Source organism: Cheilinus undulatus, linkage group 5 (assembly GCF_018320785.1).
Source record: "Cheilinus undulatus linkage group 5, ASM1832078v1, whole genome shotgun sequence".
Lineage (NCBI taxonomy): Eukaryota > Metazoa > Chordata > Actinopteri > Labriformes > Labridae > Cheilinus > Cheilinus undulatus.
In genome coordinates this window covers 32,207,055-32,229,792 of record NC_054869.1, presented here as the reverse complement: position 1 = coordinate 32,229,792, position 22,738 = coordinate 32,207,055, and the positions used below count along the sequence as shown (strand labels likewise).

At 38.2% G+C, this 22,738-nt stretch overlaps 1 protein-coding gene across 3 annotated transcripts in view; it reads right to left on the bottom strand.

The window, feature by feature from the left end:
* Positions 1-22,738, bottom strand: part of LOC121509664 (ADP-ribosylation factor-like protein 15) — a 130,594-nt gene that overhangs the window by 44,964 nt on the left and 62,892 nt on the right. For all 3 annotated transcript variants that reach the window (XM_041787229.1, XM_041787230.1, XM_041787231.1), the window contains exon 4: positions 19,949-20,157. In XM_041787229.1, the coding sequence (XP_041643163.1) occupies positions 19,949-20,157 (209 nt within the window). The remainder of the gene's footprint in view (positions 1-19,948; positions 20,158-22,738) is intronic.

Below are 22,738 nucleotides of genomic sequence, written 5' to 3'. Positions count from 1 at the left end.
TGAAGAGGAGACAAGTTAAAAGAGCTACTTAATTATCTGGCCTGGATACCAAAACACCCAAATGAAAACATTCCTATCTCTTTTTCTCTTCCTGTCATGGAGTTTCTTCATCTCACAAAATGGCTAGATGCTTGCTATCCACATGAAAGCCTCAAAATAAAGAGAGTACCAAACACCTTACAATCAGTTGTTAATTGCACTAGGAAAGAGCAGTTACACAGAAAGGAAAACACGATGACATCAATAATCTGTATTGCAAAACTGTGATTAATGTGAGCAAAACAAAAATCAAAGAAATGAAGCTGAAAATTTCAACTTTTCTCAGAAGTTACACATAATTTGTTTCAAAACAACTTGGTTGGAGCTATTCCCTGTAATTAAATCAAGCAGATCACCTGAATCAGTCAGTTTCTTGCACCCTTGGGGGTTTTGGATGTCAATCTGCCTAAGTGATCTTAAACTAAAGAGAGTGCTTGGGAAATAAGTCACACAATGATCTCATCCGATGTGTGGTAGAGGAAAGAACGTGTTCAAAATTCTCAAAGTAATTGCCCTACTACTGGATTGCCCTTTGCTCAGCCACAACAAAGTTGCATTTGACTCACTTTTTAAAGTGGTTTCTGTTAAACCCTCAAAACAAACAAAAATTCAGCATGATGAAAAGATTGAATTTCTTAGTTAAATCCAAGATAAGAAATAAAGTGAATACGTAATAGGCTGGAACACAGTAAAAACCTTTTCACCTAATTTGTTTCCATACACTCCAATTTTCTGTTGATGACAAATCCTAAAATGCTGTTTTGTAGTTGCTTGGTCTTTCTTGGGCTTGAATTTAATTTTGTGAGCAAAACAAAACATCAGCATGATTATGCAGGGGGGAAATAAACTATAAGATAATTTCTTTGACAAGACTAGAGCCCTGCACGGGACCCTTTTCATAATCCTGCTCCAGGCCCCTCCCGCTAGATTTCTAACTATTAACACCATAAGCACATGCTACCACTCCTGCTCACACCTGCACAGGTATGTCAAATCTCACCTGCATCTTGCATGGATTCTGCTGGGAGTCTCAGATGGTTTTAACTATTGGTTATGGCTTAGTAATAGCAATGTCAAAGTAACTTTTTTCAGACCTTGTTTACACATAATTTATCATCATATATTTTAAAGTCATACAGAGAAATTGTTTCTGGATCTCTTGAAAGTTTGTGCATCATAAAAATTGCGGCACACTTCCATCAGCTCTTGCAGACAGTAGGCTAATCTTTACTCCATTTATGTGGTGCCGCTACCATCCTCTTCAATGGATGCTTAATGCAATGAGGACAAGTTGCATGGAAAGGGGTGTTTGTTCCCCAAATTTCTGCAAATGAGCTCAGCGTCTCGGTGCTCTGACATCCTACTTATGAGGTAAATGAAATATAGCAGAAGTCCTTGAATGATGATTCAGCGCAACATTTTGGGATTTTAAAGAAAGTCTGTTACTTCTGATATTTCATAGCTCCAGTTTCAAATCAGTGCACCCAAGAAGTCTTCTGAGAGGCATCAAGGATAATTAGAGTAACGATGTAGCATGCAAATCAAGACAGATACACAGACAGACACGTCACCAATTACAATAGTAAGATTATTGCTTTAATTTAGCTTAATCTTTAAAAACTGCCATAGCCTGTTAAATATATGAATCCTGGCACATGCTAGACAGAAAAGACTGGCTTCTGAATTTAACAGAGAAATAAACTTTCATTGGCCCTGCAGAGAATGCTAAATATTGATAACATAGATGGTGTAGCTAGACAAACAGTCCTTTGAATGGCAGTTGTAAAAAGGGACATCATGCCATGTCTTGCTGCAAAACTCCTGAGCTGGGACACAGTATAGCCTAGCAGGTATGTTGCAAAAAACAACTATAGTCCTCATAGCATACAGCTTAGATTCAACACTGAATAGGGGTGTTAGAAAATATTGCTAAACTGATATATCACGATATTTTGCGGGGCAATACTGTATCGATATTTTAAAATGCAGAATCAATTTTTTAATCAATAATTTACTTTATTGTAGTAGTTTGTGGTGTAATTTCACCTCCTGACTGCTAGTTGGCGGCAGGCACCGCCAGCCGGCTGCAAGCAGTTGACTCTTCCCTCTTTCTCCTCTGCTTAGACAACAAGTGGCAACCTCTTGTCCTAAAAAATGTAGTTGGAAGTGCAAAAAATTGCTATACCGTGAGTGTCCACTTGAGGCTGGCTGCAGGAACACTGGAATTCCTGTCTGCACACATGTTAAACAGCCAGTTTGACACTAGAAATAAACTGGTTTACAGCCTGGTTCAAAACACCAAACGTGTCTCATTAGCTAGTGTCTTATTGTGCTCCCACTGTACAGGGGCAGAATTTTTTTTGGACCACGATCGTTTGGATTATATTTAGGATGAAAGTTGATTGGTGCGTCTCATTTGATTGACAGATAGCTCGGCAGGCAGAGGCTCTGTTTCTGTCAACCAGAATGCTAGCTAGCAGGCTAACAGGGAGTCGCACTAAGTGGGCTGGCTGTAAGGTTGATCTGAAGTTCGGTTGAGACCAAGATTTCAATATGGAAGCCTCCACAGATTGGCTTCAAGAGCCGTTTGAGTCTGCCTATTGTAAGCAGACGACAGACATCACACGGGGTTTTTCCAATTCTTTCTACAGTCTATGTTAGACAACCAGAACACGCAAGACTTCTGAGCGAGCCAGTTACTCATGTCTACCCAGCAGTGCAGCTTCTGCTACATTCGTAGCAGATATGTGGGCTTGTTTTGGCTTCCAAAACATTAAAGACGGTACAGACTTCTACAGGAGTCAAGTTGTTAGTAAGATATGCCACGCCAGAGTGAAATACTTGGACGACACAACGAACCAGAACATGAGACATCATAGGGATAGATTAGCGGCTAACAGCTAACATGAAAGAAGCCTGCTGAAGCTACTGCTGATTTTTACTCATATAACCATAATTACCCAGTCAATACTTTTTGTTGTAGGGACCTGTGCCATCGTAGTGCCGTTAAGAATGACGGCTTCTGTAGTAAGGTTAAAACAAATCAAAAACAAACAAACAAAAAAAAAAACAGTGGCCCATCACGTCATACCCTCCTCACAACACGGTCGATCAGTCCTTAAAGCTGGACATGAGGATCAGTCTTCCTCCATAAGCACCTTGTCTTTAAGACATAGCTGATGTACCATGAAATATAAAAGATTTTAGTGCATTTACTTTATATTGATGTATTTTCCACTTTTCTTTGAGAAATCCTGAAAGCATTTTTATTCATGACAACAAATGGGAAAAATCCTCATCTTCAAATTGCACAAAAAGAGTTAAAACTCTCGATGATGCAGGAATATATATTTTTTAATACACCATGTAATTTTTAATTTACAAACTATACATATAATTTTAAAAATGTTATTAATAGCTTAATTCTGTTCTGTTATATTCCATATTAAGTTTAACCTTGCAAAGCAGATGGATACGCCCATTCCCTTGTTCCTCACTGGCGAATCCATCTCGCAAAGCTCCCGTCTGAAATGTTTGGGCCCGGTTAGACAGTGACAGGACCAATCAGCAAGGAGGGGCAGTACTTTCAGGCGAGGCGGAGTCGTGACGTAAGCAAGCAACAACAAGAAGCCAGTGCAATTATGGAGGAATAGCTCAGTGTGGATGCTGCTAAAACGCCAGTTTTATTAGAACTTGACATCATTTCTTTGTTAAAAGAAGAACAAAGAACAGCAATGAGTTGTTTTCTTCTCAGAAATGACAAAAGTCGTGTACTGACATGTCTATAGTTGCCATGGTTTGCTTTATTCCCCGGTAGCTGCACACGCGCACCTCAGTAACGGCGACAACGTCATGTGTTTTGTTGCTCTGATTGGCCCGTAAAGATGTGACAGACAGAACGTTCATCCAATCACACTCTGAGTTTTTTTCAAAACCTCTGCCCTTTCCCAAACACTTCGTATTGAAGGTTTCATCCATCTGGTGTGTCAGGTTATATTTACTTGACATTACATAGTTATTTATTTCTATAAAAAAACATAGCATATATATATATATATATATATGTGTATATATATATATATATATATATATATTACAAACATATTGTAATATATATCACCTTGCTCATACTATCGCAACATATAACAATATATCAATATCGACACCTCTGTATCGCAATACGTATTGTATTGCCAGATTCTTGCCAACACACAACCCTAGCACTGAACCTTTACACTGTAAAAAGCAACATCCATTTTACCCATAAACACTGAGTTGAAATTACTCAGTTCTTCTTAACCTGTTCTAAATACTTATTATAAATAAGTTAATTGTACTTCTTGGCCATAACAGCAAAAGGGCTTGATTTACTTAAGTTTACTTAGTTTAAAAAAATTAAGTAAAAAGGGGGTATAATTAAGTTGCGTTAACTTAAAAATCCAAAACAGCGATTTGAACTCTATTTTTACGAGCTGATAAAACTTATTTCAGTTTTAAGTGAACAGTACTCAAACAATTAAAGTATTTTCTGTTATAACTCATACTATTTGAGTTGTAGCAAATCTGCAGTTTTCCCAGAATGCCTTTGGGCACTAAACCTTTATCCACTCTGTTTGCTGCAGCTGTCTTTGCCAGGACACTTTTGAAAAAGAGATTTTTAATCTCAATGAGGTTTTCTCCTGGTTAAAAAAAGGTGAAATAAGATAGATGAATAAAATGCACCACGAGTGAAGTTGCTGTCTCAATTAAAGATGTCCCGCCCAAAGGGGGCACTGATACTGTTATCAGCATCAGTGAAAGCTGTATGGCACACTGCCATTGATGAAGTGGGTCACCAACAGCCATTGTTGCAAATGGTGGCATAAGATAGTCCACCTTAGGTGAAATGATGACTTACAAAACTTTTGTACTAGCTGATGTTCTAAGGTAGTCAGTTATCTAAGATATTTTGAGTGCTATTAACTTATCAGTGTTTACAATGCACTAAAAATGTTAAGTATTACACACTCAAAGTAGATGATTTAGGCTAAGTCCTGCAAACTTAAATTAACATTTGAATCTCAGTTGTGAAAACTTAAAATAATTAATTTTAAACTAGTAGTGAATACTTAAATAGTTCAAGTAGAACAAGTACTGCACACTACTAACAAACAAGTTTTTTTTAACTCACAAAAGTCAAGTGTAGTTTACTTGTTATTTTTGAGGCAACGACTTTCCATAATTTTTTTAAGTAAGCTCATCTAATTTTTTCTTACAGTGTACTGCGTTTCATTCCCTCTCTCACATCTCCATTTCCAACTGTCCAAAATAAAAGCATGAAAGTCCCAAAAATGTATGTAATAGTTAAACTGACAAATTAAGTACATTTCTTAAAATAATTTGGAGAATGCATAGGCACTTATTACTAATTAAATGCTCATAGGCCTTAGCTGATTATGAGAAGAGAAGAAACAAACATTACTGTATCTTGTAACAATCAACATTAATTACAGCCAAAGAGAATTCTCATGACAACAAGCCAAATGTTTAGTGTACAGAGTTCCTCACTTTTGGCGCAGATGTACGTAAACAAGTGCAGTCTGGTTGTCTTGTCACAACATTCAGAGTAAACTGAAGATGGAGGCACTTTTATGCTCTTACTGTCATGGAGAAAAATGCTTGAAAGACCTAAGGCACAAAGAGTGAAGGAAAGTTTGCCTGAAAGCTTCTTTGGGGATAAAAGACGACATATCATGTCATGGGAAAAACTCCTTCACTTTGGAATAATATCACTTTTATGTCAGCTACTCACCATTACGGTGGCATTATTACATTTTTTTTTTTTATTGTTTCCTTTAATCGGGTATAGGCTAATGATACCTCTTCATTTCTATTTCAGCCAGTACAAAAATGTAGACAAAAGCAAGGAAAAGCATGCTTGTGCTAGACAACAAAATCTGTAGGTGAAACAAGACTATATAAACTCTGATGATGATATTTACTTATAGAGAGAGAACATGCATGTGTGTATTGGGATACAAAAGCTGCTCAAATTGCATATCAAAGATTTCAATCACATGTACACATGTCGCACACCTTGAACATCACACCCTGTATATCTCTTCAAATGGAAGAACACCCCCATCACTTTCTCCACAGCATCCTAACTCTCCAGATACCTCCCAGTCAACATCCACCCATCACCCTTCCTCAAAAAAAAAAAAAAAAAAAAAAAAAAAACCTTGAGGAGGAGGTCAACAGAGAGATTAAGACTCTTCAAATGAGGTCATGGAGATCAATGATCAAACAGAGAGTACTGCCCCGCCCCCATACCCCCCACACCACCTACTTCATTTCAGAAAGGCTGATAATAGAGACAAAAAGGTTGGCTAACAACTTCTCTATGGTATGACCCAACCACCCTCTTAATCTCTGACGGTGTACTAAACTACAGCTGTCATAGACAGTTCCAACGCTCACTCTTATCATCTCCATTATCTGGGTATGAATCTCAGAGATGAATGTTCATATAAGATCATTCTGATTGAGAAAATGGGATCAATAAACATGATATCTCCAAAATGGGATACCTTTAACCTGTGTTCTCACATTTTCTGATCATTACTAAATACCAAGATTACAACACATTATCAGGAAAGTAGATATACTCAAGAATAAAAAATAGTAGAGCTACTCAAACATAAAAATTAGACATGTAAAATTACAACCCTGCACTAGGTGGATCCATTAATAATCAGACTTTGCAAAACCATGCAATTACACCTGTCACACAGTGATCTATTTCATTTCCCTGCTGAGAAAATGCTCTCTGACTCCTATTGTGCAGCAGCACACAGCTACTGGTCAATTGAGACCCCTTACATTGGAAAAACTGTTTGGTGGTTGTGGGTTTTCCATCATTGTGTGAGCCACATTCCTGTGGACCACAGGAGAAACACTCTCTGCTGTGGGCTTGGTGAGATTGTTCCCTCCATAAAATACGCCTCCCAATGAGTTATAGTGTTTCACATGCTGGAGTAGGTTCAACATTTTTAGAGCTAACAAAAAAAGGAAGATCACTTTGAATTGGAGAATAAAAGTGAGGAATGGGAAAGGAGAACATGGAAAGAGATGAAAAGAATAAATGACACAAGGCTTGACAGATGATAAAATAATTGCCCTTGGGCTGTGACTCTTAAATAATGTATACTGTATGAGCGCAATGTACAGAATTGTACCATTAGTCACTGGAGTGATACATTTCTGTCAGAAAGTTCTTGGATTCCAGAAAACAGTTGGCTATAGCCGGTACACTCCTAGAATAAGTAGAGCTTAATAGAGCTTTCACTAGAGCTTTGCTGCTTTTGGGGGTTTCTGAATTATTATTTTGGCAGCTCAATTTGGAGATTTTTTTTAAATATTAATGAATGATGCTCCAAAAAACCTTCCTCATATTAAAATCTAAACAGAATACTGTTTAGATTTTAGACTTGTTGATTTGGAACTTTTAAGGATAAATACTGTCATTGCAGCCTATGGCAGTAATAAAGGGTGATGGCCAAATAAATGAGAAACAATCATTTCAGTGATAAATTATTTTGCCCATTATCTCAATAATTTCATCCATAATATTAGGAGATACATTTCACCAGACACATATTGATTCCAGCCATCTTTGCTAAGCAATGTAATGATATACATCATGGCTAATGTCTGTCATGTTGAACATAAACCTTAATGTTACAGATAAACAGTTTGTGACACTTCAAAGTTTTACTTAGTGACTTTCAGAGTAGATTTTTAGACCAAAACAAAAGTTCTCTTGAGGATAGTCCCTCAAGTACAAGTTTCTCTGAGACAAAGTAGAGAGTAACAAACAACATCTGAAAACAACATACTGAGATCCATAAAGTGAACATATTAGAGATGTAATGAATCATTAATATTGTGATATTGCGGTGACAAAAGCTTTCAAATATTGTCATGGACGTGATGATTCAGATGTCAGGACTTCAGGGCAAAAAGTGTAGCGTTTTAGTGGAGAAGGGTGAAGGGAAGTGGGGACTACAGTTCCCATCTGTCTCTGTATGCCCGTCATCTTTTGCGTTCCACTTGCTGGCTTGATCTAACAGCGTAAAAATAGTGAATGCTACAAGTAGCAAGGGAGAGCTGTGTGACAAAGTTTTAGAGATTGTGGAGGCTTCAGCGACTTTTATATCTGGCCTGTGGAAGCTTTTTGGTTTTCCGGTGTCAACAAATGAGAAAGGGGAAAAGGTGATGAACAATGCAGACACTGCCAGATTGCAGTGACACACTTGATGGGGAATATAGGAACATCTCAAAAAATTTGAATATCATGAAAAAGTTCAATATTTTTGTCACTCATTTCAGATAGTAAAACCCATATATTATTTAGACTCATTACACATAGAGTGAAATATTTCAAGCCTTTATTTATCGAAATGTTGATTATGGCTTACAGATAATGAAAACCCAAAATTCAATGTCTCAGAAAATTAGAATATTACATAAGATCAATAAACAAAGGATATTTTAAACAGAAACGTCAGACCTCTGAAAAGTATGTTCATTTATATGCACTCAGTACTTGGTTGGGCCTCCTTTTGCATGAATTACTGCATCAATGCAGCGTGGCATGGAGGCGATCAGCCTGTGGCACTGCTCAGGTGTAATGGAAGCCCAGGTTGCTTTGAGAGTGGCCTTCAGGTCATCTGCATTGTTTGGTCTGGTGTCTCTCATCTTCCTCTTGACAATACCCATAGATTCTCTATGGGGTTCAGGTCAGGCCAGTTTGCTGGCCAATCAAGCATAGACACACCATGGTCACTGAACCAGCTTTTGGTACCTCTGGCAGTGTGGGCAGGTGCCAAGTCCGCTGGAAAATCTCCATAAAGCTTGTCAGCAGAAGGAAGCATGAAGTGCTCTAAAATGTCCTGGTAGATGGCTGCGTTGACTGTGGACATCAGAAAACACAGTGGACCAACACCAGCAGATGCCATGGTAGCCCAACTCCTCACTGACTGTGGAAACTTCACACTGGACTTCAAGCAACGTGGATTCTGTGCCTCTCCACTCTTCCTCCAGACTCTTGGACCTTGATTCCAAATGACATGAAAATTGACTTTCATCTGAAAAGACGACTTTGGACCACTGAGCATCAGTCCAGTTCTTTTTCTCCACAGCCCAGGAAAGAGTTGGTGTTTATTTGGTCTTGTTTGGAGTTGATCAACCAATTAGGGTGTGACACCATGACTTTCCAATATTGAACTTTTCACAGTATTCTAATTTTCTGAGACACTGAGTTTTGGGTTTTCATTATCTGTAAGCCAAAATCATTAACAATACAATAAATAAAGGCTTGAAATATTTCACTCTATGTGTAAGGAGTCTATATAATATACGGGTTTCACTTTCTGAAATGAGTGACAAAAAATATTGAACTTTTTCATGATATTCTAATTTTTTGAGATGTACCTGTATGAGTGACAAAAGGGGCCAATATGCAAATTAAAAGATTCACAGATGCAAGGCACAGAATCTGGCCAGGACAAAAGACTCTTAAGGAAGCGTTCACAATCCCACCTCCCCACAACAGTGCAAGGGCTAGACAGAACACAATGTGTATCACTGAATATATCGCCAATGACCTACAGCTATTTTCAGTGGTAGACAATGAAGGTCTCAGAGGATTAGTGAACATACTGGAGCCAAAGTATATATTTGTAAGCCTAACGCACACCTCTGGGCCTTTTTTAGCACATATAGTAATATTTAAAGTTCGATTGTTTTTGAATAATTGCTGATGTGACTTTTTTTTCAAATCTTCATTTGTTGTTTTGCTTTGTTTTTTATACTGCAATAATACTGTACTGTGGACTTGTTACCAAGGTATTATCATATGTGAGATCTGATATCCCTCGACGATGCATGTCAAAGTTCATTCAGTGTTTATCTGTACTTTTGGGCCAAACAACCTTTTTTTGTTGGAATGTTTGCTTGTACTTACTAAAATGTACTCTTGGTTTAACATGGAAATATTTTCCCCTAAAAGCAGCAACTTTGATTGGGAAAGCTCCACCCAACCTAAGTATGAACACAGAGCTGAGAACAACAAACCCATGGGGGGTTTGCCTTTTAGGAAGTCATTACTCCACGGTAAATAGAAGAAATATTTGATTTTTGCTATATTAATATAAAGTGACACATCGAGCCTTTAACAAAAGTGATAAGCTATTTTTAACATCAAAGCTAACCTATGTTAGCTTCTGCTACTGTCAATCCCCTGAAACAATCAAAATAACTCCATTTGAATTTAGAAAGGCTCTAGCTATATGAACACTAAGTAAATATATTGCGGCACTTTTCTTCTTACAAGCAGAACCTGTGTTAAAGAGTTGTTGAAGAAAATTCATCTCTTTCTTTCCTATCTTGGCAAATAAATTTCATCTTTTTGCCTGATTGAGTCTGATATTCTGTCAGCCTTGTTACTCTTGCCATCAGCTTTTGAATAAGGATTCTGTCCATATAAAGCAAAGTGCTGTAGTAATGTGAAGCTTGGTTTTCAAAGTTCCTAGCTACTAGAATTAATATGATGATGCTCTTCATCAGCTTTGAGATTTTGGCAATGGCAGACTGGACAGACCAGTGTGAAGACTGGGATACAGTGAGAGGAAGCAACCAGACTCAGGTGTCACTGGGATAAGATGCAGACTGACCCCATTCTGTCCATTCTTAAAGACAAAATGAACCTGACAACAGTAGAGTACAGAGAGTTCTTGGAAAAAATTCCACTTGATGAATGTTATGCACTCTGATTTTCACCAAGCCAGTTTATTTCCTTTTCATTTGTTAAGCTTTGAATTCTATTGCATTTCAGCAGAGGTAAGGAAAAGATCCAATCTCCACAAAAACATACAAATCATCAATTCTATGTAATATTTGTGAATTTTTTTCTAATAAGCTTAGATTTTATTTATCAAGGCCTGTATATGATGGCAGCTGTGTTACTCTCTCACATTTATTTATTAAAAAAGAATGGACTCTAAGCTTCCTCTAAAGGATGGACAATAAGATTACCTTACAGATGCAAATACACCTAGGTCTTTATGAGTTGGCTGGACATCATAGAAGGTTTTAGTCAGCTATGAAATATGTAAAAAAAAAAAAATCATTTTAATCAATTATGACTATAATATATGTACACGAGTGGTGTATTTATCGCTGGGTAGATGAAGTAGTGCTAAAAAATAACAACTTGAAAAGTAGTGTATAATCAGGAAGATCAATGATTGAGAATTGAAATTCTGTAGTTATGGTCGTTATGTTAATTTGGGACTGTGATGAACACCTGTAAGGTTGGTGTGTCACTTACTCTTACAGGACAAATACAGGACATTAAACTTACCCAAAAAATGTTAACCTGGTGGAACAAAGTCCAAGACATTCAAATAATTGTTCTTTTCTTTGTAATAACTAAAATCCCCTCAAAATAACATGTACAACAATGTAGAAATGGAAAAAGAATGAATGAGAAGATGGGAATAAAGAGTTAAATCTGAGGCAGCTGGCCAACAGTGACTTCACTGATGCAGTGCAGATGCAAAGTCTCACTTCACTACTCATCAGATGGCATTTCAGTAAATGTGTAATGGTTTTTCTCACTGTCTATCACCCCTAGTGCGTGTGTGTGTTAGTGTGTCTCGCTGACACTATCGTACATAAACAGTATGTAAGTGTTACAACGTTGGATAAGAGGCACACTTTGAGAATATTGTTTTAAGAAATTCAAAAACTTACAACAAAACAGTTGTACTCTTAAAAGAGCACAGACAGTACAGTGTGTTATGGCAGAACTCAAAAGAAGCTTTTCACTTGACCTACAATAAGAAAAAACTAGTTTACACAGGTCATGACAAAAAATGTAACAATGTTCTTGAAAAGTGAGTCTAAAAAAATCATTCCTACATGGATCAGCTGACAGCAGAAGACATGGCAGATCAGAAACAAACACTGTCAGTGTCAATGTGCCCGTGTGTATCCGAGTGTAAGTGTGTCTGCCTGTCTGTATGTGTCAAAACACAGCAAAATGATGATTAATGATTGTTTGCATGCTGGATGGTGAGGAGGTGAAAATCTGTCACTCTCTTCAGTCTGCTCCCCGGTACAGTTGCCTAGAAATTATCTGACAATTTAGAGAACTGGAACAAAGTTTAGAAATTAACACTAATATGCTTTTCAAGATTTAATATTGAAAAGTTTCAATAGATTGCCACACAAAATGCCCTGCAAGTGTATGACATTTATGAATGGCTGCTTGCCTGTGTGGTGTAACTTTGTCACAAAGCATAAGCAACATCAGATCTAGCTCTAGTACACTGAAAACAGATGTGCTTCAATTCATTCCAGGCTGTTTTCCTCACACTGGTCTAAAGCATAAAAGGGAATGAATTCTCAGGAAGGGATTGGTTTGATTTTAAATCTGAGTGTGTGAGCATGTGTGTGTGAATGAGTGAGGGACTTAGAGTGTGTACTAGAGGGTGACAGCATGGTAGATCATGTGGAGGTGTTTTTCCTGTTGAGTCATCCTGAGATTTGATTGTTTCAATGCCTTGATTTTGGAGGAGTCATCGTCATAAAGGTTAGATAATTCAGCCTTTTCCTTTTTCCTTCATTTAAAATGTCTGCTTTTAATTTCAGTTCTTTCTCTGTTTTCAAATAAGACGGCTCTATCTTTGGTTCTGCCCTTTATCTCTCTGCTTTTTGTCTCACTCCTTTGTTTCTGTGTCTATTGTAGTTGCACTCTGCTTATTGTGCTTCAACAGTTTCATTCGGAGTTCTTTCTTCTTCAGATAGCACAAGTGCCAATAGAACCAAAAAACTCCACCCAATAACACTGACAGCGTTTTCTACAACAAGAGCCCCTCATGGACGCACTCCATTAGGCCCATCCATCCAAACAGGCCTGCTTTGTTGAGGTGTTATATCAACAGGGTCTACCTCCCCTCCACTCCTCCCCAGCTTCCTTGGGCCCCCCAGCAGCAGGAGATTGATGTCAACAAGGAATTTTGTCCCACATTTCCTTCGACCTCCTCCAGACCCACCCTGCTCCTGAAAAACACTTGCACCAGCACAGAGGCCCCCAGTGAGGCCTTAACAGGCCCAGTGAGCTGTGTTACCCCACCGCCACTTTCTCTCACCCCTCGCTTTAGTAGTGCCAGAAACACCCAGAGTCACTTACATGACACCGTAAACAAAGAGTGCCCCTGAAAACAGCACTAGCAAATGCAAACGTGCATATGTGTCGGTGTGTGTTAAGGAAATGAGCCACCTTGTTCTGTAAACAGAGTAGTTGCGGTGAGAGGAGGGTCAACATGGAGACGTCATTTGTGTACAGTGTCAGAGCCAAAAGAACTGCCAATAGGAATCAGACTAACTAAATTTGGGCTTGTTTCACGGTCAGTGCCTGTCAAACACTCACAAGAAGTGAGAACCTGCAAAGCAGCTGCTGTCTTTGGAGGTTTGTGGAGCTGAGATGAAAATCCGCTGCAGGATTCAGGTCTACCACACCATGTTAGCAAACCTCAATACATGCTCCAATAAAACTCCATCTGTTGGCCTAATCTAATTCTGCAATCTAGATCACGTACAGACCCTCAGACTGACTCACTGCATGGCGTTCTCCACAGACTTGTATCCATGGCTGTAACATTATACACCATGTAATGACTGTCCAAGGGAATGTGTGCTTTCATATTTACATACACAATCCTTTTGAATTCCATGCGGGAAGTTTAACACAATTTGCAGAGGAACATTTCAAAGCATGTCTCTGGAGAGTCAGGCCTAGGGTTACTGAAATGACAAAACTATCAAAACAAATTATGAATGAAAGAGTTCAAGTGAAAACTTTGTGGCTCTGATTATTCCTGTTTGGAAAAAAATATCAACTATCATCACTATGGACTGCAATAGCCACCCAGTTTGGAAGCATAATATCTTAATAATGAACCTTTAAAGCTGTTTTTTGGAGGGTACAATATACTCACTAAATATATAATAACGTTAACCTGAAGTGGTGACATTGAATGGCATTCCAGGAGGAATCCCAGCATACCTAAATTAGCCAAAATGTGTTGAGGTATTCCTCATGAAAACAGTTCCACTTGAATGTGGGAACTAAGGAGGAGCACAGTGGTAGGCCATGCAGCATTATATCCATAAGTCACATGCAGTATATACAAAACCTTACGCATGACTTCTTGTTATAATTTAGAATGACCTGTCTCATAAACATTTAGACGTGCTTAAACCATTCAAACATTTTAAAGGGATTACTAAGGCTGTAACTAGACCGAGCTTTCTGGAGCTAATTGATATGTTAGATCAAAGGTTATGGCTTTGGTGGACAAGGTTATTCTCTAAGTATTATGGATGATGATAGTTGTACACATTATAACAAGCAGAAATATAAGAAATAAAAAAATATTTTTTTGAGAATGCCTTGGCCTTTGTGACTGCACAGTTTTAAAAAACAGCATTGTTTTAACTTCAATGTATCATTTATTACAGCTGACACCAAGGATGCATGATAATGGACTTCTGTTGATATCCAATATGCCAATACTTATTTTAACTGGGAATGAAAAAAAGGATGAACACTTTTTACTGTATAGAACTAGGTAATGGTTTGGGAAAATGATCTGATTGTGACCCCCCCCCCCCAATTTGCAATTGTATTCTCATATCAATTTTTTTTAGTTCCTTATGTATTTCTCAACAAATAAGCAAAAAATCATTCTATCATAACAAAGACAATATTTGGTAGATTAACCTAAGGCTGAACAATTTAGAAAAAATATCTAATCATGATTATTTGGACTCAGCAAATTCTATACGAGTTGATGTATTGGAGGGAATGATAATTTTATGTCTCTTATTTTAATAGATCAGACTTATACAAAAGCAAGGAAGGCAGGATTTTTTGCAGATTTTTTTAGTAAAAATCGACACTTGAATGTTTGCATAGTGTGTGTAGAGCATACCATCTCTGCTGCAAAAGATATATCATCTAGTTATCTTTTGTCTAATATATCATCAGACAGTGAGCTCTTTAGTGCACTTCCAAATTAAAACTCATTCTCATGATAAAATTCCAAGTTTGCAAGGTGGTTCCTGGAGACATCCCTGACTATGCACTTAACACAGCAAAAAACACTCCTGAATTCTTCTCAAGTGAAAAAAGTAAGCAGCTGTGGTTGGAGCTGAAATTTTATACACTTTAAAGTAAAAGGAGAAAATAAAAAAAAATCTGCTGGTACAGATAATTAACTTTTTTAAGCTTTTAGCTGCCAACATCAGTGTTACACCGAAAATACTGAGCATTGCTAGCTGAAACTTATTTAGGTTAAGATATAAAAAAAGAGATCTTTCCTCAAGACTGACATTAGATGTACAGTTATTCTGCTAACCTAGGGATGACCTTATGAACAGTGTCTGAAGCAGGAGTTTCACTGTTGTAGCTCCACTGGCCTAAAACATCTCAATGCAATGTGCACTGACCCTTAGAGGGACTTGTTTACTCAGGAAAAAGCTATTGGAAATCCTGATAAATAATGAAAAGATACATAACATACTGGTTATATATGGTGTCTTGTAAGAGACATTTAAAGGATGCATGCATGTGAGATTGAATTCCACAGTAACACATGAGGCTGTATGGCTGGTACGGCCACTTTTTTTGTAAAGGGACAGAGGACAGGCTAGGTATAGCAGTTTAACACAATAGATTTTTAAAAAGTCCACAAGAAGATAAAATACTGCTTTGACTTATTTGTATGCAGTACACCTTTGTATCATATTGAGAAATCTACATCTAGGGCATAAAATATCTCCCCCACACATTTATCTAGATGCACATGTGCTGAACTTTCAGAGCAGCAGTGGCAAAAAATCTAAACAGAGGTACGCTGGGTTACCTTAATGAGTCAAACTGTAAATGAGAAATATTTTCAGAGGTGCTGCTGGACACAACGTACATAATGTACATAAACCTGACTTTCTTGGGTTCACTCTGAGGCCTCAATGTGATGCTTCCTCTGACCCTGCTGCTGAGGGTGATAAAATGCTGGGAAAAGGAAGTGGCATATCTTTAATTGTGCTTTTATCCTGAGCTGAGGAGACACACTGCACTTAGACTGGACCAGCCAAGCCAGTGCGCAGAGTGGTTTGCCACCTGTTTCCTGACATGTACTGTGGTACTTTTAGTGTAACTTTCATTTAATATTAAGCAACTCCTCTCTGGAGTGGACCATTTTGACAACCTTTATTAATAGTTAATGTGAGCACATAAATATTCCCAAACTTCCTAAAGACAAAGCATTCACAAGTTATGGGCCAAAGGAACAACGCTTTACGAGCTGGCAGAACCAGCAAATAAGTTTGTCATTAGAAAATAATAAACAAGTAAGAGGTAAATATTTTAATAAGGAGGTATGTGATGGACTCTACCAGCACACAGAGGGATGGTTGCTGCAATGAAGTCAGTTTAGAGATCTCTCTCCGGAAAGTCTTGTCTGTCTGAAACTCTGAGTGATCAGTGCAAAGGCAACATAAATTTAGATATGCCACCAATAGATTTCTCTGGAGCCTATTCTAGACTAAACAGAGCCATCTTGTGAGCCTTCATGCACAACTATGCACATGCACTAATAAGAAAGCTGTTTGATCTTTGGAACTCTCTACATGGTTTTCATTTTTGTCTGCATGCTACTTTAGAAAATGTTTTACTACAGCTTATTTCATTCTTTATGTTTCCTTTATGCTCCATAACTGTAAAAACTCAAAAAGCTGCCCCTGAGCTTACAGGAAAGCATGGGAACCTGGGGAGAGCTGAAAATCAACTCCAGGAAGAGACCCCTGTGGATCTTGATTAAATGTTTGGTTAACATACACAGGGTTTGCCCTCTTGCACTCCAGTGGCTGCTGAGGCTTTATATTTTCAAAGTCTTTTAGTTTGGGGTTTGTAATATGATAAGACCTAAAGATTGATATTAATTTATTAGAAACATATAGGGTTATAACTTTGCTCAAGGGCCTTAAATGCAATATGGAGAAGAAAAGATGCAGAAGGCCTGAAATTTTGTTTCATTTTAGCAATGACTTCTCATCATGAGTCAATAAACACTAGGCTCCTCGAGTGACATAGTGATGAGTCAGAAGAAAATATGTGCACAGTGTCTCTCTAGTAATATGCAAACCACTAAGAAAATCATCCCAGATAAGGCCATCTCTTTTAAAACTTAAACTGTGTTTTGTGCTACAAATGCAGCAGCCAAGAAATGTTGCCAATGGTTAATATTAGACCAACCGTTAAATTTACTAGATTTAAAACGTCTGTTACCGGTGAGAGATTCTTTTGGAGCCATATCCTAAGAATGACAAGCTTGGCAAAAGAAAAGAAATAGGACATCTGAATGTAGACTATTAGGAAATCAATATATAACCAGCAGCTACAAATAACCACAATCTGCAGGTAGATATTTCTATTAATATGTGTTACTGCAGTTTTGGTTGACTAAAACATTGGGAGTTTGCTGACAGATACTAGTAAATACAGACAATACCTAAATCTCTATTGACCCTGCTATGTTTAATCAGCTAAATAGACTCAATAGAAGTAACAACTGCATTGGTGATAAAATGAGCTTTCTCAACCTCTCTGATCCTCTCACCAAGTCATTCATTATGAACTTAAATGGCCTAATGCATGAAACGTCTGTAGGTGACATCTATCTCATGCCTCCGTCCCCATAAGCCAGTCTCACGTGTCATGACTGTTTGCAAACAGTTCAAAAAGTCGATACACCCAGAGATTGATGCAATGACAGGTCAAATATGGCAGAGGACACATCACGCTATGACTGGCGGGCAAATGTGGCTCACAGACTGAATTAATTGGCTACGTTATGAAGGCCAACAAAGAGTCCAGTATTGTTGGGCTCCAAGCAAGCAGTAACCATTTAAAATATCAATAAGATTAGTGGGTTTACGTGACTGTGGTGGCTGGTGCTCAAGTGCAACCAGTCCATACTAATTACTTAAACTAAGTGTAATTGATTCAAGTTATAGGTTTTTCTCAGCTGCTTTCAGTCTGGACAATCTGGTACAGTACTTTTCTCTCCATCTTTCCCCACTACAGATGTTACATAAGTGACAATATGCAACACTGGTGGTCTAGACTAGGATACGCAGATGGTCTTCTCTCCAGGCATCCATCTTTGTTAACCTTCAGACATTAAATCGGCCCCTGCAAAGGTCTGTGTATGTGTGCTTTTGGGATGGTGCAGCAAAGTGAGGTTCCAGGTTTTTGAAACATGAGTGAGCAGAGTACAGGGAATGCTACATGAATAACAAACTACTTCAGGAAGCTCTTCCAGGTGAGAGGTAGAGATGTATACATGGCTATCAAACAGAATGACAGGGAGAGAGAGAGAGAGAGAAGGGTGCCATGCTGTCCTAGTTGTGCTGTATGATATCAATGTGTCCACCAGCAGTGATTAACTCTTTCCGGTGGGAAGGTAGTGACATGACCTACAACTCTGTTACTACTGCATCCTCTATCTACTATCTTCTTGAGAAAAAAAAAAAACTGCAACAAGGAATCATACTAATGGGTTCTGCACTGGCAATTAGAGTTGAGACCGTCTAGCAAAGATTAGAAGAGCAAAATCTGTCTAGAAGTAAGAACGATGAATGAAAAAAGACACAAGTGGACACAAAAGACACAGAGTGCCAATCAACTACTCTCCTTGATTAAGGACAACATGTGTTATGGAAATAAGTTGTAATCTGAAAGAAGTCTTTTACATTGAGGTATCTGATTAAAGTGTCTGAAAGTAAGTGAAGACCAGTGTTAAATCATTAATGAATCATTTTATCAGTTTTGAAGATGTAATGCCTGCCAAACAACAACTAAAAATAGGAATCTTTAAATTTAATAAGGGGAAAAATATAAAGCCTAACAGAAAAATGGCTGGAATCTATGTTCTAGAGCCAAAAAGTTTCACGGTCAATTCCCATGCATGGATAAAAAGCAAACATCTTGGAAGCACATGCCCTGTATGTTCTCTAACCTGTGAAACAGATGAATGTTTTGCAAAAAAATCAGAGTTAGACACAAAATCTTGCTTCAATTAAAAGAAAATCAACACTCGTGATGGCTGTTTGTCATGTTGGGTATAAATCAGTTTCTTATGTTTGTAATGTAATAACTTGGAGAAGACTTTGAGAGAACTGCTGGGACTGATGCTTAGCCTTGTTAACATAAAGAATCTCCCTGAAGAGCATATAATCACTCTGATGGAGAATACTATGACCCCAACAGACATTGTGATGCTCAGATAGGTATTTAGGCCGTGAAGTTGCTGACTGTGTGAATTGCTGTCAGCAAGACATTACCAGCTCAAACAGGCTACATGCTTAGCTTTAGGAAAGCAACTAGTGTTGAAAAATAATCACCAAGTGCTGGTCAATACAGCCCACTCAGTCCCAAATCTGGTGTTAATTTTTGAAAATAAAAAGCACAGAGCATAAAACCATAAAACAGCATAAAAACAAAATGGCCCTGAAAGACCATTAAAATCCAGTCAGCCCCTTGGTTTCTCCGTTGTAATTCATAGGAGCCTTGAAGTCACAGAACCCACCCAGAGACCCCAAAAGGCTGGATATAGCCCAAAGAGCTCACCTGAGGGAATATAAAACAGACATTCCCTACCACACTGACTATGACATTGAGTCAGCAGGTTAAGTTTAAACAGTTTGTTGAAGCTGTATGTTTCATTGTGAAAAAAAACTATTAAAGAAGATGCATGGGATTTAGTATGATAATAGCACTGTTCACAAGCCAGGTTACCTGGTTTGGTGTCCTCGCGGCAGGCTTGTCCTGGTGGTTGGCGAGGATGAGGAAAGGCAGTGTGCAAAGCTGTGGGTGCTGCAGGGCCGAGTGGAGCTCGTTGCGTGCAGCCTCAAGGTCCTCATCTGAAGAGGCACTGTCCAACACAAAGACCACTCCCTGCGAACCCTGGTAGTAACGACTCCAGTATTTCTTTATGTTGTCTGCTCCTGTGGACACATTTGACTGCATCAGTGAACTCTGAGGATTCGTTCTGATCAAAAACTAGTTTTCCTATAGTTTCCATCATGTAAAATCTACACAGTGTTTTTGCCAGTTATTTTTAATTTTACCAAACCTTTCCTGAAGGTGAATGTTGTGCATTGTCAGAATAAAAATATATATGGATTGACTTGAAAGAGAAAAAAAAACCTTCAATTGAAGAGTTTTTTTTGCAAGCAATCTGAGATCAGACCACAGCCCAAAACATGACAAACCTCTTTGATAGAAATCAAGTGAAATAAAGAGATAGGCATCTTGAGACATTGCATTGAGATACACGTTGAATGATTGTTTATCATTCAGTATTCATCTGCTTAAATTAGACATAATTTCATTTACGCACTGAAATGTATTTACCACAGCATCTCTGATAGATAACAATTGTGGCAGTTTAGCCTTTAGCACAGAGGTTCAGTAATAATTTATTTCCAAGTGACTGCAGCTGCTTTTGATGATGTTCAGTCACTTTAGGGACTCATTTGGAAACATGAAATTTTAACCTTTAAACATTGCCAGCATTTAGTTTGTCTCAAGATTCCTGACAGATTCACAACTCATTGTTAAAGAAAAAGGACTGAACTCACACATATTCAGTGGATTATTTGAATGGAGTCTAGGCTAATTTTCAAGGCCACACTTCCAGTGAGTTCACAGTGAAAAACACATGGTTCCTGTTTGTGTGCTAATCTGGAACACAAACATCTGCTTACATTAGTTAAACTCAAGGAACTTTATTGATGTAAGTCATTTGAGGAAGAGCCCAATATACTCACAATATGACTCAGTCCCGTCTCTTACCCCACTTATTCCATTGTTTGACCACCAGCCCACCTTTTTGCTTGCTGTCAGTGTGGTGATTTTGAAAAAGAAAACACTTTTTGAAAAATGTAATCCTTAAAGTATCCTGTTCAATTGTTCTCAAAAACATAATGCTGTTCACTCAATTAAACTTAAGGGCACTTGTTTAGCATCTGTCTGGATCTTATCTGCTACACAGGGTTAGATATGCAGTACTCTTATTTCCTGTATACACGGAGATGGAGATGGGGGCGTTTTGAAAAACTTCCACTCTGGAGCCTGTTTCCAAAAAGTTCAGTTTTCAGGCACCAAAATGCCATTGCCATCTCAAAGGACAGCCAAAATGCTACAAAACTTTTGCGTTTTCACCCAAAAACGTCGTGTAGACAGGGCCTTAACTCAGCCTCAACCACTTCCTTGACCCCTGTGTGACCTTATTAGAAAAACATTACAAAGTGCTTAGTAGAGCTTGGTTAGGTTATTACCTTGGACTTTGTGGACAGGCTGATTTCAGTAACTTTACAATCTTCAAAATCAAAATCCCCGCCAAAACAATCGTCTCAAGAACTTTTAGCCCTATCTACATACTAGAGACTAGGGATGGGAACAATTAACCTATGATCAATTAATTGGTCGTTAGGAATTTGGGTGGATCACGGGGAATTTAGTCGATCTGATGTTGGCATTTAATAAAGAGACTAAACACATCTTACTCTAATCTGCACAACAATATCTACCATTCTGACATTGTGATTGGGTTTTAACAAAAGCAGTGAGACTTCTTACCCAAGGGGGGGAGAGTAAAAGTAGCCTGATCTTACCACATCTACTGTCCTGCGGTGCTGGGGTTGTTTATCTCCTCAGACGGCAAGCATATGGCTAATTATGTATGCAAGATGACGTAAAACCCAAGCCTTCTCTCTGAGCACGCGCAGTACTGCTGGGACTGTGCTGGAAAAGTTTGACCAGAGCTTTCTCGGAAAGCAGAATTTTACTCTAAGTGAGGTTTTTCCTGGTTAACTAAAGGCTTAATATCATCAGCGGTATGTAGAGTATTAGGGTATCTTGCGTCATCGCTGTGAGTGGTGAAGAGGTTGAAACAAAGGAAACTGTATAGCTGAGCGGCTGAAACACCGACGCAGCAGCAGAGAGAGGGAGAGGCCTACACCGAGCAGAATAGTGGACTTCGATAAACTACCTATGACCAATCCTCAGATAAAGCTGGATTGTAGTCAACACAGAATCACATCCTGCAGAAAGGCAGAGACCGCTGGAGCTGATAATGATGGCTCTGTCTCTTCCTCGTACGTAGCTGGTTGTTAATGCTCAGGATGTTTTATACATACATAACGATTAATCAGTTAATTGATCATTAACATTAATGATGCTCGAGTTGGCAGGTTTCTTCCAAACGCCCATCCCTAATAGAGACCAATATGACATTATATTCCCACATTTATAAGCTGTAGTTTTCAGAGTTGACTGGTCTTCCAGATCAATTTTTTAAAAATTTCTGTTTGATGTAGTCATTAAGTGGAGGTGGTGCCAGTTTGACTTTATATGTCAGACTGGCAATTTTAAAGTTTTGAAAATTTAAAAGCTTGTACTTTTGGCGGATGTTACAATGGTGGTACATGAGTGATGTTTTTTTTATATATATAACCATTATTACTTCTCATTTATCCACTGATTGTTTCATCCCTTATTTTTAATAGATATTTTCATAGATGC